Source organism: Chionomys nivalis, chromosome 7, assembly GCF_950005125.1.
Source record: "Chionomys nivalis chromosome 7, mChiNiv1.1, whole genome shotgun sequence".
Classification (NCBI taxonomy): Eukaryota; Metazoa; Chordata; class Mammalia; order Rodentia; family Cricetidae; genus Chionomys; species Chionomys nivalis.
The window spans coordinates 1,297,281-1,313,836 of record NC_080092.1 but is presented as its reverse complement, the minus strand read 5'-3'; the positions used below and the strand labels follow the sequence as shown (position 1 = coordinate 1,313,836).

Genomic DNA, 16,556 nt, shown 5'->3' with positions numbered 1-16,556 from the left:
CATACCATCATTTACCTTGTTCATGCAAACAGCATCTCGTGGCTAACAGAAAAGCGGCCCTTGTGTGCACAGCATCTAAATGCAGAAACAAAAAGCTGCCCTTGGAAAGGAAGGGGTTCTGCACCAGCTAGATATGGATGGATCTAAGTATTATGTTAAATGAAAGAACCAATCACAGAGGGACACACACCGGCACATGAGAATTTTACATGCCTGTACTCAACATCCAGAATATGTTTGGGTTTGTATTCAGCACATTCACTGTTATTTTATCTGTGGAAACTGAGATATTATACAGTATTCACTGTTATTTTATCTGTGTGGAAACTGAGATATTATACAGTATTCAAAGAACAGTCACAGTGTGAACTTACCTGCATGTTGCCATCTTCAGCAAGAACTCTTCTGCATCCTGAATTAGAAGCATGCTTATTAGAGATTGAAAACCTACAGCATAAGAAAGTACGACCTTTCCAGAAGGCTGCTCTTGAGCCTTTGTGTGCAGACAGTAGTCTGCAGGGGAGGCAGCCAGAGCCTGCATCGTGAACTTTTCCTATAGCAACTTCTTGTAAAAGAAATGTTAGTTTTAAGGTTAAAAGCCTCTTTTTCTAACTTATTTTCAAAATATCCAGTATTAACGTTTTCCTTTGAATGCTGATTGTGTGTATACACATGTATGTGAAAGCCAGAACTTGATGTCAAGTATTGTATATGTTCGTGTGAGTGTGTGCACTCGTATATATGCATGTGCCTGAGTGTATGTGTCTAGGGACTAACTTTAGGATTCTTCCTCAGTCACTGTCCTTATTTTAAGACAGGATCTCTTACTGAGCTGCAGCTCACTCATTTGGCAAGGTGGTTAGCCAAGGAGCTCCAGGGGTCCTCCTGTCTGTCTCCCCAGCACTGGGATTACAGGTGCTTTCTGTCACACTTTGCATCTCTTGCATGGGTGCTAGGGTTCCAAACTTAGGTCCTCATGTTTTCTTTGATAGTGTTAGGATGAAAGTGAGGATACTAGCAATTATGAGCCCTGCATCCTGTGGTGGGAACAGTTGGATGGGAAGTCAAGTCTGCAGCTTCTGTTTCTTCTTCTTTAGAGAAATAATTCTGCATCATTGGATTCACAGAGAGAATGCAGGTCTTGGTGTCATGATGCTTCCCTAGTATTCTTCCTAAGGTGAAGACATATTAACTGTGGAGCAGAGGAAGTGCCCTTTGTGACTTGGATATTTTAAACCCTTTTAGAAGAACCCTGGCACCTGGCCTCTTTTGGAGAGTTTGCCCAGTTGGAGCCATTTGTTGAGGATATTTTGGTTTGGGCCCCTCAAGACACGTAAGAAACCTGTCAGCACCTAGAGGACTCCAGATCTCTTCTTTCAGCTTGTTTATCTGCCCCTTAGGTACAGGGAACAGTTGCTGTATTTCAATGGTCTTATGGTTTTTCTGGATAGCAGTCACGTTGAAGTAGGGATAATAAGAAGACAGCATCTGCATTAGAGGCTGGAGGAGGCTCAGCCTAGGAGTGCAGGCCCTCACAAGCAGCCCCCAGACGCTGCATCTGTACTTCTGGATACCTTTCCTCGTGCTCGGGGCTATCATGACTGCCTGTGCTGGTCAGATAGCTCACCAGATGGAATGCTTTTGTGAGGAGATAATGTACAATTCAAGCACTGCATTCTACTTCATATACCAGTTATACAAGCATCAAAGATTATACTCCCTGTGAGACCACCCAGAAGTATCTCCATCCCTGCAGCATGCCAGGTGAGAGGACATGCTAGCAGGAGGCCGTGTCCCGTAAGGAAGAGCCGCTTTTCACTTGAAGCGTGAAAGTTGGCTGGCCACAAGTTTCTCAGAGAGCCAGACGTCTCCAGAGTCTGAAACACAGACTGGATGAAATGAAGCTCCTGGCCGTCTTTACAGTCTCTTACATTGTCTTAGTGTAATACTCTGATGCTGAAATGAGTAGCAGGCGCCTGTCTCAGAGAGAGGGACCTGGACTTGTACAATCGCACGCACACTCTCACAGTCACAGCTGAGTTTGAGAATGTGACTTTCCTGGGGGAAACCACAAGAACACCATCAGTTAAACAGACAGGCTTCATATTTCTTTTTACTAATGACACTCCAGGTTTTTAGGTTGTTTATCTTAGGAAGAGAAATGCAGTTTGTTACTTTAAAAAACTTCCACAGGAGGACTGAAGGGGGTGGGATGTCTTTTCTGAAGAAAAACCATTTTCCCTGAAGAAAAAAAAAAAAAAAAACGCTGATAATAAGGAAGCAGAAGTGAGAACATAGCATTGCCGTAGGTGACGAACATGCCACATACTTAGAATGGGGTACTGGAGAGAAGCAGTAAGATCTTGTAGCTGCTTCTACCCCCACCCCAGCTCCATGCTGGTGCTCACTGGCTCTGGAAAGGGCAAAGGCCCTAGAAGAGAAGCTCCTTATGCAAGGGGATAGTTTCTGCTAACACATTCTTCAGCTTCTCTTTTAAAAGACACGGGGCTGTGGTCAATTAGCATTGGTTTGGAGACAGAAGCGTGAGGTGTGCAGTACATTGAAGGCCCTTGGGGATGGCATGGTCTTCCTCTAAGAAGCTGCCAACAGCAGAAGGGGGTGGGTATGGTACAGGCCCATGCTCTGAAAGGCCAAACCCTACATGTGGATGAGCCAGGACCTACCAAGAAATGTTTAGGAATGCTATGTATTGTTTTGATTGCTTTTGTAAGTTGGTTTTTTGTTGTTGTTATTGTTGTTTTGTTTTATTTTTGCCAAAAATAAGGACAGTTCTGAGTCCACTTGTTAGAGGAGTGGGGGACAACACATGCAGCCACATCAGTCCACCCTTGCGCAGCTCCAGCTGCCAGGGACGAAGCTGATAACCTGCTGCATGAGAACAAGCCTGTAATTCCCTCTGGATCTCGGGCACAATACTGTGTTTTTCTTTGTTTTGTTTTAGACTTATTTTTTATATTTGTAAGTTTTTTATACATTTTTAGTGAAAATAGAATTGCATCCCTAGCCCCTCCCTTTGCTTTCTCTAGCCCCTCCCATGACTCTTCCCCCACTCTCAGGTTAATAGACTCTTTTTCTTTATCCTTACTATAGATATAGATATATATACACACATATGTATGTGTGTGCAAATACAGAAATAAAACCTCTGAGTCTTTTACATGAATGTGGTTGGGGCTGACCACTTTGTATTGGATAACCAGTAAGGGTGCTGTTTGTACAATGAGGTCATTCCCTTGCAGTTCCAGTCCTCCTCCAGTCACTGATCTCATGGCCATGTCTCTCTCTGCCTTTCCCACCAGTTTACCTCAGTGTCCCCAGCAGTTCCTGAATTCTTGAAAACCCCTCTAACTGCGGACCAGCCTCCCACGAGGTCTACAGCTCCCATCCTCCCCACGAACACTGTGTCCTCAGCGAAGCCTGGCCCGGCACTGGTGAAGGTAGGTGCTCAGAGCACAGCACTGCAGGGCTCCACTCCACAGTGACTGTGCTCACAGACAGGCATGTCTTGAGCTCCCAGGGTCAGCACGTGACCTGTCTGAAGTAACCGCTGGCTCTGCAACATCACAAGCGCATCTTCACGGCAGCCAGCTCTGGACTGGATGCACAAGGGAAGCTGTGGCGTGCGGAGGAGAGTGTGCGGGTCGGAGACTCCAGAGAGGCCTTGTGTTTGAGTCCTTTCAGCCAGGCAGTTTGGCATGATCTCAGCTATGCCTCTGGCTCCTGGCACTGTTCCCCAAAGTGTGCTTGGTTGAAATTATTCAGTTAGAATAAATCCCAAGGAAGAAGAAAAAACTTAAATATGCAGTATATTTTTAAAGTTCTTAAAATCCTATTTATAAATTCTAAATAAAATGATGGGGAAAAGCAATAAGGAATAGTCTAACCTAACCATCTCATTTGTGACTTTTCCTAAAACTGGAAGAGTTCGTGTCTCAAACCTTCTGAACTAAATAGGGCATTTATGTTAGCTAACCTCTTATCACCTTGCAGAGGAGATTGACCCTCAAATAAGTTAAGAAGTGGCATTGTTACTTACAAATATTTTTAAAATCCCCAGTTTGGGGATTCCTTCGCTGATGCAATAAGCCAAATCAAGCCAAATTAATAAGACAGATTTAATAAACAAAGAAAAGCAACACTCCGGGTAACTTTCAGAAAGGCAGGAGAGAAATCACATGGCAGGTCTAGGACCAGGTCTTAAACACCCTGTAGGCATGGTCTTGTGCAGCTCCAGGGAAGGAACTGACCCTTGGTGGGCTTTCTGAGGGGTGGGGTCTGGGGTGGGAAGAGTGGGGCCAGGTTCCCAGTCAAACATCTGGGCAGGGTTTGGAATGGGGGAGTGAGACCGAAGTAGAGATTACCAACATCCTAACCCTTTTGGATATATATGGATGACAGTTCAACTCTGGCTACTTCCTGTTGATGTTGACAAGGGACAAGTGTGGAGGGTGGAGTTGATGGGTTCATGCTCAGTGGGAGAGGTGGTACCTGCACTGATGTCTCAGGAGCTGGGGGGAGGGCGTGGCATGCCAAATGAAGGGATGATATGTTCTGAGCCATCACATCTGCTGTTTCCCTGGAGGTGGGGAATACCTCTATCCATCCTGTGAACGTGTCAACAAGCAAGAATTAGGAGATAACGAAATCTTTTTATGAGTGGGCATGTGGGTGAAGTCAACCTGCCAGTCCACACCCTGCTGGCATCCTCAGAACTGGTGCAGGGACTGTCCTATCTGGAGGGCCCCCTGTGGGTTGGAGTTGGCATGTGTCAGGCAGGAGTGAAACTTGTCTTGACAAAGCAGGGAAATCAATTCCCAGGAACCTGCAGGGATCTGTAAGACAATGGAACAGAGTTGTATCTTAGTGTCGTAGAGTTGTATCTTAGTGTCGTAGAGTTGTATCTCAGTGTCGTAGAGTTGTATCTTAGTGTCGTAGAGTTGTATCTTAGTGTCGTAGAGTTGTATCTTAGTGTCGTAGAGTTGTATCTTAGTGTCGTAGAGCTGTATCTTAGTGTCATAGAGCTATATCTTAGTGTCATAGAGCTATATCTTAGTGTCATAGAGCTATATCTTAGTGTCCTAGCAAAAGGCTATGGCTTTGGGTTAAAAAGTATGAATGTTTTTCCTGGGGTCTGGTTTTAGCCCCATGAAACACACCTTTAAGTCTATACTTTTAGAAGACAACCAGAGGAAATTTACTGAACAGAAGAGGTTGAGTGAGTGAAGGAGGAGGAGAGGCAGCTGAGGAGCAAGGGAAGATAGAGGTGAACACGCCTGCAGGCTTCCATACCCTCTTTACTGCAACTGGTCTCTAAAACCTGTGACCAGTAAAATCCACAGAAATTTAATGGCTCCTGAAAACTGTTTGTAGTCAGTGCTCTATTAGCTCGTCAGAACTGCCTTTATCAATGCCAAAATTCTGAGCCTCCAAAGTTACATCTGAAACCTGTTTGTCCTACACCGTGAAGCCTGTGAACAAGGTCCACCTATCTGTACCTTTAACAGGAGACTGAACTAATGAGCTACCAAAGTAGTTGTAGCCTTGGGAGTCAGGGGAAAGCTGTTAAACTGGTAAATCTATTGGTACCCTAGTCATCAAGCATCACTGGATCTAAAAAGGATAAATTTAAGCAGAAGGGAGACAGCTTTCCAGCTACCTCAAGTCCCTCCATGGCTGTCAAGGTCTGACAGACTTTTCTATGAAGTAGGAATTTGAGGAGACTGGCCTACCTTGTCTTGGCAAAGCAGGACAATCAATTCCCCACTGTTCTGCCTATCCACAGTCTGGACAGGGTCTTAGCAGCAATTAAGGTGCAAGGCAGTTTGTTGCTCAAGGACTGGCATTGCCATGTTTAGAGCAAGGTGCAGGTGGAGGTTTTTCTGTGGCCATCCAGCTTCCTTGGAAGAGATAAAGAATGCTGCCAGGAGCTTGTGCCTCTATCATGAAAAGCTTTTTTTTTTTTTTTTTTTTTTGATTAAAATGCCATATTCTCAGAATCAGAAACAAAATCTGGCGCCAGAAAGGTAAACCAGCATTGTTTTAAATCCTATCTTCTCATAAACCTTGTTTTTAGGACAGGACAGGAATTATCATACGGAAATGTATCTTAACCTAAAATAACTTGAAGACCTAATGTCTCCTGGTGAACCCATTCCATTCAGTAAGATGACAGAGAAGTCATATGACCTCCCTAATCTCTGTCCTTAGTCAAAATGGTGACTGCCCACATGTTATTTTCCAGAGCAGTTCCAATTTGGAGTGACCAGTTTTGTTTTGTTTTGTTTGGGGGAGGGCTGTGGTGTCCCAACCAGCGGGACACGAATGGGGCATCCCTGATAAACCTGGAGGAGGAAGAGGAATGGAAGGGACAAGAGACATGAGATAACGGCAGCTCTGGCTTTCTGATCAAGCTGCCAACTTTATTACTCCTCAGGAGCTGTTATATATAGGAAACAGGCAAGGGAAGGGGAGGGTGTCTGGTCTGGAGACTTCTCTGGCTGAGAGAAAGAGATAATAACTAACAAAGGAAATGCTAATTGCTCTTAACTTGTGAATTTAAGATGGCTATAAACAAAATACAGGTCTCAAAATACAGGTCTTTGCTTCCAGCATTGTGGGGTTTTTTTGTTTATTATTTGTTTGTTTTTTGTCTTTTTGAGACAGGTTTCTCTGTAGTTTTTGGAGCTTGTCCTGGGACTAGCTCTTGTAGATCAGACTGGCCTCTGCCTCCCGAGTGCTGGGATTAAAGACGTGCACCACCACCACACCACCACTAGGCTGGAGTTACAAATTTTAAGTTAACTTTTGTTACAGATTTTTTTTAACCATACATATTTTTCTAAGTTTTTTTTTAATATATAATAAGGTAGAACACCATAAAATAACTTTCTCTGTCATCATATCAGATTCAGCAAAGCCCAGAGGCAAATTTTAAGCTCGGGCAGCTAGTTGTAATAACAGCTGAGCTGAATAACCAAGACACACAGAACACACAAACCCTGACATCCAGGACCAGTTAAAAACAAGCGTGTGGCCACACCATTCACACATTTCCACCCGTACATACAAAATAAACGGTACTCTTGAGCAGAAAGACAAGACTTTTCCTTGGGAACCAACCTAAAAATCCTAAAGTAAGAATTTATAGTATAAAGCAGCACAGGATGCTTCCTGGCCGAAAGGCGACAGCCGTCAAGTAAGGGCAGAGGAGGAGGCACCGCAGAGAAAAAATGAGAGTCGCGGCGTGGGCTGCCCAGGAGCGAAGAAAGCCCAGAGGGGCTGCGACAGCGGTTGAGGATTTGGAAAGAGATTGTTCGGAGAGAGGAAGGTGTACAAACAAACGGAACAGGGAAATGCGAGGGGCAGGAGCACAGCGTTTGTAAACCTGGATGAGGTGCATAGTGTGCGACAGCCCCATTCAGACAGATTTCATAGGGAACATAGCAAGTGTGTCTGGGACCGAACTTGGACCCAGAAGTATCCACTCACAAGCTTTATCTGGAGACCAGAGGCAATGGCTAAATGTCCCTCAAGATAGCCTGGGACCAAACGGTGGGGGGTTGGGGTATCCCTGTGCAGAATGTCTCCCAAACAGAGGAACTCCAAGGGACAGGGACTGTCCCTACTGAATGGGCCAGAGTTGTTTGGCAGGCAATCCAGAGGCCAGAAGAGGTCCCGGACCTCTTATAGGCATTTTGGTTTGGGAATGAGTAGCTTACCAAGCAGTCGGTCAAGGTGAGGTAGGAGGGAGAGCAACTTTCCCATGTGTAAAGACTCTACCTGGGTTCAAGACCAAGTTAAGCATTTTGAAAATCCCCAGTTTGGAGGTTCCCCTGCTGATGTAATAAGTCAAATCAAACTAAATTAATAAGACCAGATTTAATAAACAGAGCAGAGCAACTCCCAGGTGACTCTCAGAAAGGCAGGAGAGAAATCCCATGGCAGGGTCGAGAGACTAGATTTAAAATACCCTGTAGGTGTGGTCTCGAGCAGCTCCAGGGGAAGAGCTGGCCCTTGGGGGGCTTTCTGCGGGTCGGGGTCTGGAATGGGGGAGTGAGAGCAGAGCAGAGATTCCCAGCAGTCCTCCAGCCTGTTTCTGCTCTGAAGATTGCACCAGCACTCAGCTATAAGACAAAGGCGCTGTTCAGATGAGCATTGTCTTCTCTCAACCAAGACTGTCTGAGGCAGTGGAACTCTGACTTCAGAACATCTTTCCCCAGAATAGCACCAGAAGCAGGAATGTCAACAAAGTCTCCTCCTCCACATCCATCCCACCGGTATCTACCCCACATCCCTCAGTGGCCCAGAGGCTGCTTCCTAGTATCTTTTATTGACTCTAGGGGAGGACTTACCAGTGACAAATGTACAGTCCCAGGAAAGGAAGAGGGAGGGATGCACCAAAGGTCCTGTGGAAGGGGCCCAAGGCTCCAGCACCCTTCACATTGTACAGATTCTTCCTTGTACATGCTGAAACTAGCTAACCAACTGGTTATTAACTGGACTGTTACTGCAGTGGTGTGTGATAGCTCAGCAGGCTGAAAGGCAAGTTACAGCCTTGCTGGTTTTCCTGGAGTACAAGCTTCCACCACAGCCACCAGCTCCGTGTAGAGTTGGGAAGATGCACATGGAGCTCTTGTGAGTCAGTCAGAGCAGCTGTCCCCATGTGTTGTGTGTGTCATTGGTATAAAAGTCTGCTGTGGAACCACTCTTTGATGGCAAGACGCGTCCATGCATTCTTTAGCACCGGCAGAGGAAGGCGCCTTTTCCGTGAGCGTCCACGGGACCCTCCCTGTTGTACATTACACTGACAGGCATTCACATAGGAAGGATGTGCCTGAGAGCATTAGCAGCCTCGGTGTCTGCTCCCCATTCTTTTGGTGGGAGGACGACTTCCCATTTTCTTACTCTTTGGTAGTGAGAAAGAAGTTATTTATGTAGTTTATCCCAAGATCTGTTCAGTTATCTGTCACCAAAGCAGCCTAGGAATGATGTCTTATTTTCTCTAGGTTTTTTATTATTATTCTTTATTTTTAGACATATTTTATTTTTGTTTGAGTATTTTGCCTGCATGTGTGTATGTGCATCATGTGAGTGCCTTGTGCCGAAAGAGCTCCAAAGATGCCCTGGAAATTGGAGTCCTGATGGTTGTAAGTTAGCACGTGGGTGCTGGAAACTAAACCCAGGTCCTCAGCAACAGCGACCAGTGCTCTGAGCAGCTGGGCCATCTCTCCAGTCCACTCTTTTGTTTCATTTTGCTTTTTTGTTTTGTTATGGATTTTATTCTTTTTTTGAAAATAGATCTTTCTGATCACAGTTTCCCCTTCCCCAGCTCCTCCCAAGGGTTTCCTCATCTTCCTTTATTCGGGGTCTACACCAATTCTATCTCTCGTTACAAAACAAACAGCATCTAAAGATAATAATAAAATAAGATAAACCTGAAATAGAACAAAACAAACTTTGTTCTCCCCCTTGAGAATGTAAAGTTGTAGCATAAATACCAAAATGCAGAAAATGGTCTGCTTATTTTGAAACTGAAAAGAACAACTAAAGAAAAAGTTGCCTGTCATTCATAAGATAGGAGAGATGTATGGTCTCACCCCATCTTAAAAATAAGAATTAAACATTTTTGGGTTTTTTTGCAATTTATATTACCTGGCATTTTGAATTCTATTATTTTCCTTAATGCTGCTTATATAATCTATCTTATTCTCATTAGAAGGAAGCATTTATTTAGTTTTACATAACCATACTCATACTGCTGTCTTCTCACGAGGAGATACTGTGTGTAAGTACTCAGTGTCTCTATGCAGGAGGCCCAGAGTAGATGTCGGTAACATTTGCATAGGCGGTGACAAACCAAGCATCTCGGCTGTGCCAAGGGAGTAATGTAGAATGAGAATTTTTAAATCAGATTAAGTCTGCAAGCGTCTTCATGGTTCTTTGATTTGAGTCAGGGACTTACATAGCATAGACTGGCCTCAGACTCCATAGGCAAGACTGACCTTGAACTCCTGATCCTCCTGTTCTTCTCTCCTGAGTGCTGGGATCACAGGCCCAGGTCAGTGACTCTCATGTATTCCTTCCCAAAGCCACTGAAGACCATCTAAGGCACACAGCTCTTTTTAAATTCTAAGTCACTGAGGCACATTATAGAAACACTTCCATGAACCTACATCTTTTAAAATGTTTTCCTTTTTTTTTTACTTCCTAAAAAATATAGCAAAGCCATCCTAAAAATCCAAATGACAAACACCGTAACAAAAAATGCAAAGATCCCAAACCCCGGGTGAAGAAGTTGAAGTACCACCAGTACATTCCACCAAACCAGAAGGGGGAGAAGAGTGAGCCACAGATGGACTCCAACTACGCCCGCCTGCTGCAGCAGCAGCAGCTCTTCCTGCAGCTGCAGATCCTGAGCCAGCAGCAGCAGCAGCAGCAACAGCAGCCACAGCCACAGCAGCACTACAACTACCAGACCATCCTGCCCGCACCCATCAAGTAAGCCTGTGCTCAGGATTTGTCCCGCCATGACTTGGACCCTGGCTTTGGGAGGACCCCAGGTTAGAGAAGGTTGAGTGTGGCCAAGTACTCTGCTCAGGAACCACCCTTGCTTGGCTACTGCCCAAGCTCATCACAGTGTCTGTGCTCCCCAAGTGAACGTGGCCTGCCTTCTAGTCCGACATTTGTCCTCCGGTAGGCTCAGCTTTTCACAGCTGTTCAGGAAAGATGCAGCCATTGTCAGTGTCAAGTGAGGAAACAACAGCATGCACACCCACAGACGGTGAAGAGGCGTGGGTATAAAGGCAGGAGTGGTCAGGGAGATTTCTATGGAAATTTCTGCATGGAGGGCTCTAGAAGGCTCTTCCAAACAGAGGGAAAGAGACAAGCTCTGGTAGAGAAAGGGCATGCAATAGTGGTGAGCAAAGCTGCCTGATGGGGACCATGTGTGATTCCTGAGAAAGGTGAAAGGAAGGAAGTAGAATCCGTGCTGCAGGAGATTGTTCCACGTGGCACATAGTGCAGGAAGTAGAATCCGTGCTGCAGGAGACTGTTCCTCTTGGCAGCTAGTGCCATGTCTTAGACAGTGGTGATCTGGTCGGACCAAGTCACTAAAAACAACAGCTGAATACTGATAATAAAGGAGACTCTGGAACTGTTCAGGGGCAAAGGGCAGTGATGAGGTAATGAGAGGGACAGCAGGTGACTCACAGAGAAGATTTTTTACATGCCCTGGAACAGAGAAGGGTGACATTCCATAGCTTGCAGCCTATTGTTTGGGTCCAGAGCAGGCAGCTTTGTGCCCTCAACTCATTGATTGAAGAATATTTTCGATATCAATTCCAATATGGCTTTTCTGAAACTCATTTCTCATTTCCCCCTTATCCAGCTCTGGAGAGCTGGTAAGGACAGAGGAGCTTGTCATTGGGAAGATGTTGAGAGCAAACTGTTCCATATCATAGGGGATGATCATCACTTTTCTCCTCTTACGATAAAGATTAGACCATCTCGGGAAAGACACGCCTAAAACAGCAATTACAAAAAGTAATTTTGTAACATGTTATTATTTAAGAGCAAGCAAACCCAAGTAAGCTATTATGGTAGAACTAATCCAGGGAAGGCAACAGCTGGGTCCGGACCCAAGCAACTGTCTCAAAAAGCAAAAAGACAAAAACCCCCGAAGCTCTGCAGTGGGGTCTACCCATCCCTGAGCCTCCTTGTCATTTGCAGAGTCAGCCTGGGCTTCAGATCAGCCCCCGTGGCCTCGCGCTGGGGGGGTTATGGAAGTTGTCAGCAGCCCAGAACCTCGGGTCTCATCTGTGATTTAGGTGAAAAGAAAATTCAGCTTTTAAAATAATAGAAGTAAGTTAAACAGTGACTCCTCAGCACGGATATGGAATCTCAGCCATAAAGGTAGCAGAAAGGATTGCATTTGTGTTTATGCGCATACATGGGTGCAGGTCAGAAGTCAGCATCAGTCACTCTTCACCCTGTTTTCTTAGGTAGTGTCTCTCATTGAACCCAGAGCTCTCTGAGTTGGCCTATTAGCTTGGCTAGCAAGCTTCAGGGACCCTTATGCCTCCCCAGTGCAGCGATTAGACAGACACCTCCGTGCCTAGGTTTTCATGTAGGTGCTGGGCCTCTGGACACAGGTCTTAAGCCTGTATGGCTCTTTACTAGCTGAGCCTTCTCTCTAGATCCATTAGTTGTGCTTCACCAAATAGGAAATAAAAGGTGGTTTGGAGTGGGACATCAGGTAATAAAGCGCAGTATAGCTGTTCTGGGGTTTTGTTGTTGTTGTTTGGGGTTTTGGGTTTTTTGTTTGTTTTGGTTTTTTGGGGGGGGGGATTGGCAGGGGTCAGGTTTTTTGTTTGGTTTGGTTTTCGAGAAAGGGTTTCTGTATGTGACAGCCCTGGCTGTCCTGGAACTCACTTTGTAGGTCAGGCTGGCCTTGAACTCACAGAGATCTGCCTGCTTCTGCCTCCTGAATGCTAGAATTAAAGGAGTGTGCCACCACTGCCCAACTTCACAGTATAGCTGTTCATGGAGAGGTTGATTCAGAAAAATGTCCCAGAATGTTCCTTGTAGGGCCAATATTGAATGACAATAAAACCAAAAGCACCAGTTGGGTTCTTACAACTCTGAGGTGAGACTTTAAGTTCTGTTTGAAAAACGACTAATGATACATAAAACACCGAGCATTTTGCCTAGACCTCAAAAAACTTCCTTTTCAAGACTAGGCATTTAACCGCAACCCACAGCGGGCAAGCTGTTGGAAGGCGTGGGTGTAGATGTGCTAACAGGTAATGTCCAGCGTGTGGCCCTTACGCTCTCCTTCCAAGGGCTCCTCAGCCAACTGTATCAAGCTTAGAGCCACCTTCTACTTTGCTGCACACCAACAGACTGTGGAACCTCTAGGAATTGACTGGGGTAGAATGCATTTGATATTCCCATGATCCTGAGTCTTCTTCCCGTATGCATCCGCACGAATTCTCCTTGTAAGCCGCTAGGTTGTTAATAGAACAGCACCTGGAAGCAGCTTGTTGTGAACGCTATCATTTCACTTTCTTTTGAAGAAATGACAAGAACGTCAGTAGTAGCACGACTGTGCCTGCAAGGAGGCCAGGACCTCTACCTTCCAGCTTGGATGACTTAAAGGTAACAATTCCACCTTAAGCTTATTCACCCCTAAGTACCTTGCACATGAGAGAAAGACCAGGTTTGCCTGTCATATGCGTAGTTTTCCAGAGATGGACAAGAGTAGGAGTGTTTTCTTTTTATTTCTGTTGAGTTTTATCGTTCAAAAAACTGATAATTCTCATTTACTGCCTCATGCCTTATCTGAGCACTGTGAAAAGAGACCACTTCTGGTGTAGCAATTCCTACAGTATCGACTGTTTTCAGCTACTGTTCACAGGCTTCTGTGCCTCCTCTGTAGACTTAAGTTTGTTATGCTGAGTACAGATAGAGAAAGTCTAAGAGTATATGTCAAGTTCAGACGTCTCCTGGGAGTAGCAGCCCACCCATCCTTCTGGGAACAAGGGAGGGAGTTCTGCTGTTTATGCACAAGAGACTGGTGAAACCATACATCTGATGATGTTGGGGTTTTCTGTCCTGCCTGGTTCCCACAATCGTTAAGTCCCAAAGAAATCACACAGAGGTCTACATTCGTTATAAACTGATTGGCCCATTAACTCAGGCTTCTTATTAACTCTTATATTAGCCCATTATTCTAGTATATGTCAGCCACATGGCTTGGTACCTTTTTCAGTGAGACAGTCACATCTTGCTTCTTCTGTGTCTGGGCAGGGGACTGCAGAGGAATGGGCTTCCTTCCTCCCAGAATTCTCCTGTTCTCATTGACCAGCCTCTACTTCCTGTCTGGTTGTCCCATCTATATTTCCTGCCTGGCTACTGGCCAATCAGCGTTTATTTAAAATATAATTGACAGAATATAGACAGTTGTCCCACACCAATCTGATCTGCTTTTGCCTCCAGGTGTCAGAGCTGAAGACAGAACTCAAACTGAGGGGTCTGCCAGTGTCAGGAACCAAACCAGACCTCATTGAACGCCTGAAACCCTACCAGGAAGTGAGCAATAGTGGCCTTGCTGCTGGCGGTATTGTGGCCGTGTCATCAGCAGCTATTGTCACCAGTAACCCAGAGGTGACAGTGGCCCTGCCCGTCACAACACTGCATAATGCCGTGACTAGCTCTGTGTCCACTTTCAAGGCAGACTTGCCACCTGCTGGATCCAGCAATGTGGCCCACGTTGAAAGTGCCCATTCCCCTCTACCTATCTCACCATCGCCCTCGGAGCAGTCCAGTCTCAGTACCGAGGACACGAACATGACAGATACCTTCACCGAGATCATGAGCATGATGTCCCCTTCCCAGTTCCTGTGTGCCTCTCCCCTGCGGGTGACAGGCCACGAGGATAGCCTGAGCCCCACAAGTAGCACCCTGTCAGCCCTAGAACTGGACGCTGCTGAGAAGGATCGCAAGCTTCAAGAGAAGGAGAAGCAGATTGAAGAGCTGAAGAGGAAACTGGAACAAGAACAGAAGCTTGTAGAGGTCCTCAAGATGCAGCTCGAGGTGGAAAAGCGAGGGCAACGACCACCAGACCCTCAGCCCAGTGGCCCCTCACAGCCCCTTAGTACATCAGATCAGATACATGGCAGTGTCGGGTCCTCCTCCATCAAGGATGAGGCCTCGCTTCCTGACTGTTCCAGCCCCCAGCATCCCATCTCCACAGGTAGCCAGACCCTTGTTGCCAAAAAGGCTGTGATCATCAAACAGGAGGTCCCCATAGCTCAAGCCGAGCAGCAGAGTGTTGTCTCACAGTTCTACGTGAGTTCCCAAGGACAGCCGCCTGCCCTTGTTGCTCAGCCTCCGGCCTTATTGACCACGCAGACCACTCAGCTGCTGTTGCCAGTGTCCATCCAGGGCTCAAATGTCACTTCAGTGCAGCTTCCAGTAGGCAGTCTCCATCTCCAGGTATGAAGTGTGTCTCACAGTGTTGCTTTGCAGTGAGTGGGGGTGGTGCAGCCAGCTTGAACCATTGAGCAGCTACTGCAGGCTGTGGTTGTAGAAGGCATAGTGTGGGTGGGTAGGACGGGGCTAGCATGGCCACCACTGTTTACGTAATAAAAAGAAGCAGGGTGACCTCCTGTTCTCTTGGATGCACATGTCTGGCTCGAGAACTGCTCAGTAATTCAGAGCACATGCTGTTTTCAGATAGGACCAGGTTGAGTGCCTAGCACCCACATCAGGCAGGTCACAACTGTTTGTAACTCCAGTTCCAGGGTATCCTATACCCTCTGATTTCCTTGGGCACCTGCACACATGTGCACACAAACATACACATAAAAAGTAGATTTTTAAAAATAAAGATTAATGGCATTGGCATAGGCTGTGTGTTTTGAGTACTTCATCCCCTGTCCTGGTTCTAAGTGACAGCCCATTTTTAAATAAAAAGCCTGAGAACAGATCTGACACGTAGACCATGTCTTCTGGCTGGGATGGGGGTGTCATATTCTTGGCAGGTACCATTCACATGAGAAGGCTTCAGCTGAGCGAATCACAGAATGGGGCTGATCTGACTGCAGGGACCTGCTTGTTGGCTTATTGCTCTGTGTAGCACTTCTCACGGATGTTACCCAGATGTGGTCATAAGGAAAACAAAGAGCCATTTGAACCAATGCTTGTTTAATTCACCTAATACCTGTGACAGTAAGTTCACACCTGAGTTTAGGAGGCAGAGCCCAGACACCTTTGGCAAGTGCAAAACAATCTAACTCTCCTGCTTTGTCTGTAGAATACTTGAGTCAGAAGTCGGTTCTCTAATGTATCTTGGGGGAAAATGATCTAAACATTTTGTTAAAGTTGATACAAGAGCAGAACCTGTTTTCTACTGGGCCTCTGTATGGCTATGTGCCCAGCATCTCTGGCTGTTTGCAGACTGTGCATGCTGCAAGTTTAAAGAGGGATTCTGGGCAGTTGAGTATCACAGTGTTCCTTGGTGATCTTAAATGGGCCACAGACCTGACTATTATGTGTAGGGCTACCTTGTTTCTGTTTTCTCCCCATCTCCAGAGAAAGAGGAAAGAGAAAATGTTTCAGGACACAACATGTGTGCAGCACAGTGTCACATGGCACCCAATTCATGATAGTTTTTTATATATATTTCTAGCGGTAAATAAAGAAATTTGAAAATAATTAACTGGGCAGTGGTAGCTCACACTTTTAATCCCAACACTCAGGAGGCAGAGGCAGATGAATCTCTGAGTTCGAAGCCAGCCTGATCTAAACAGCTAGTTCCAAGACACCCAGGCTTCACAGAGAAGCCCTGTCTGTGGGGAAAAAAATGAGAAAATAATTGCCGAAGATGAGATGAACCAAAGTGTGTGACTGTAGTCATTTGTGTTGTCTCATCTCAGCTGTGCTTCTCAGGCATCGGCTGCACTGCATCATAAACTCAGTCCCAGATGTGCACTGCATCATAAACTCCGTCCCGGATGTGCACTGCAATATAAACT

At 45.8% G+C, this 16,556-nt stretch overlaps 1 protein-coding gene across 7 annotated transcripts in view; it reads left to right on the top strand.

The window, feature by feature from the left end:
* Positions 1-16,556, top strand: part of Mrtfb (myocardin related transcription factor B) — a 156,649-nt gene that overhangs the window by 124,065 nt on the left and 16,028 nt on the right. For all 7 annotated transcript variants that reach the window (XM_057773796.1, XM_057773797.1, XM_057773801.1 and 4 more), the window contains 4 exons: positions 3,321-3,458; positions 10,241-10,518; positions 13,095-13,176; positions 14,017-15,015. In XM_057773796.1, the coding sequence (XP_057629779.1) occupies positions 3,321-3,458; positions 10,241-10,518; positions 13,095-13,176; positions 14,017-15,015 (1,497 nt within the window). The remainder of the gene's footprint in view (positions 1-3,320; positions 3,459-10,240; positions 10,519-13,094; positions 13,177-14,016; positions 15,016-16,556) is intronic.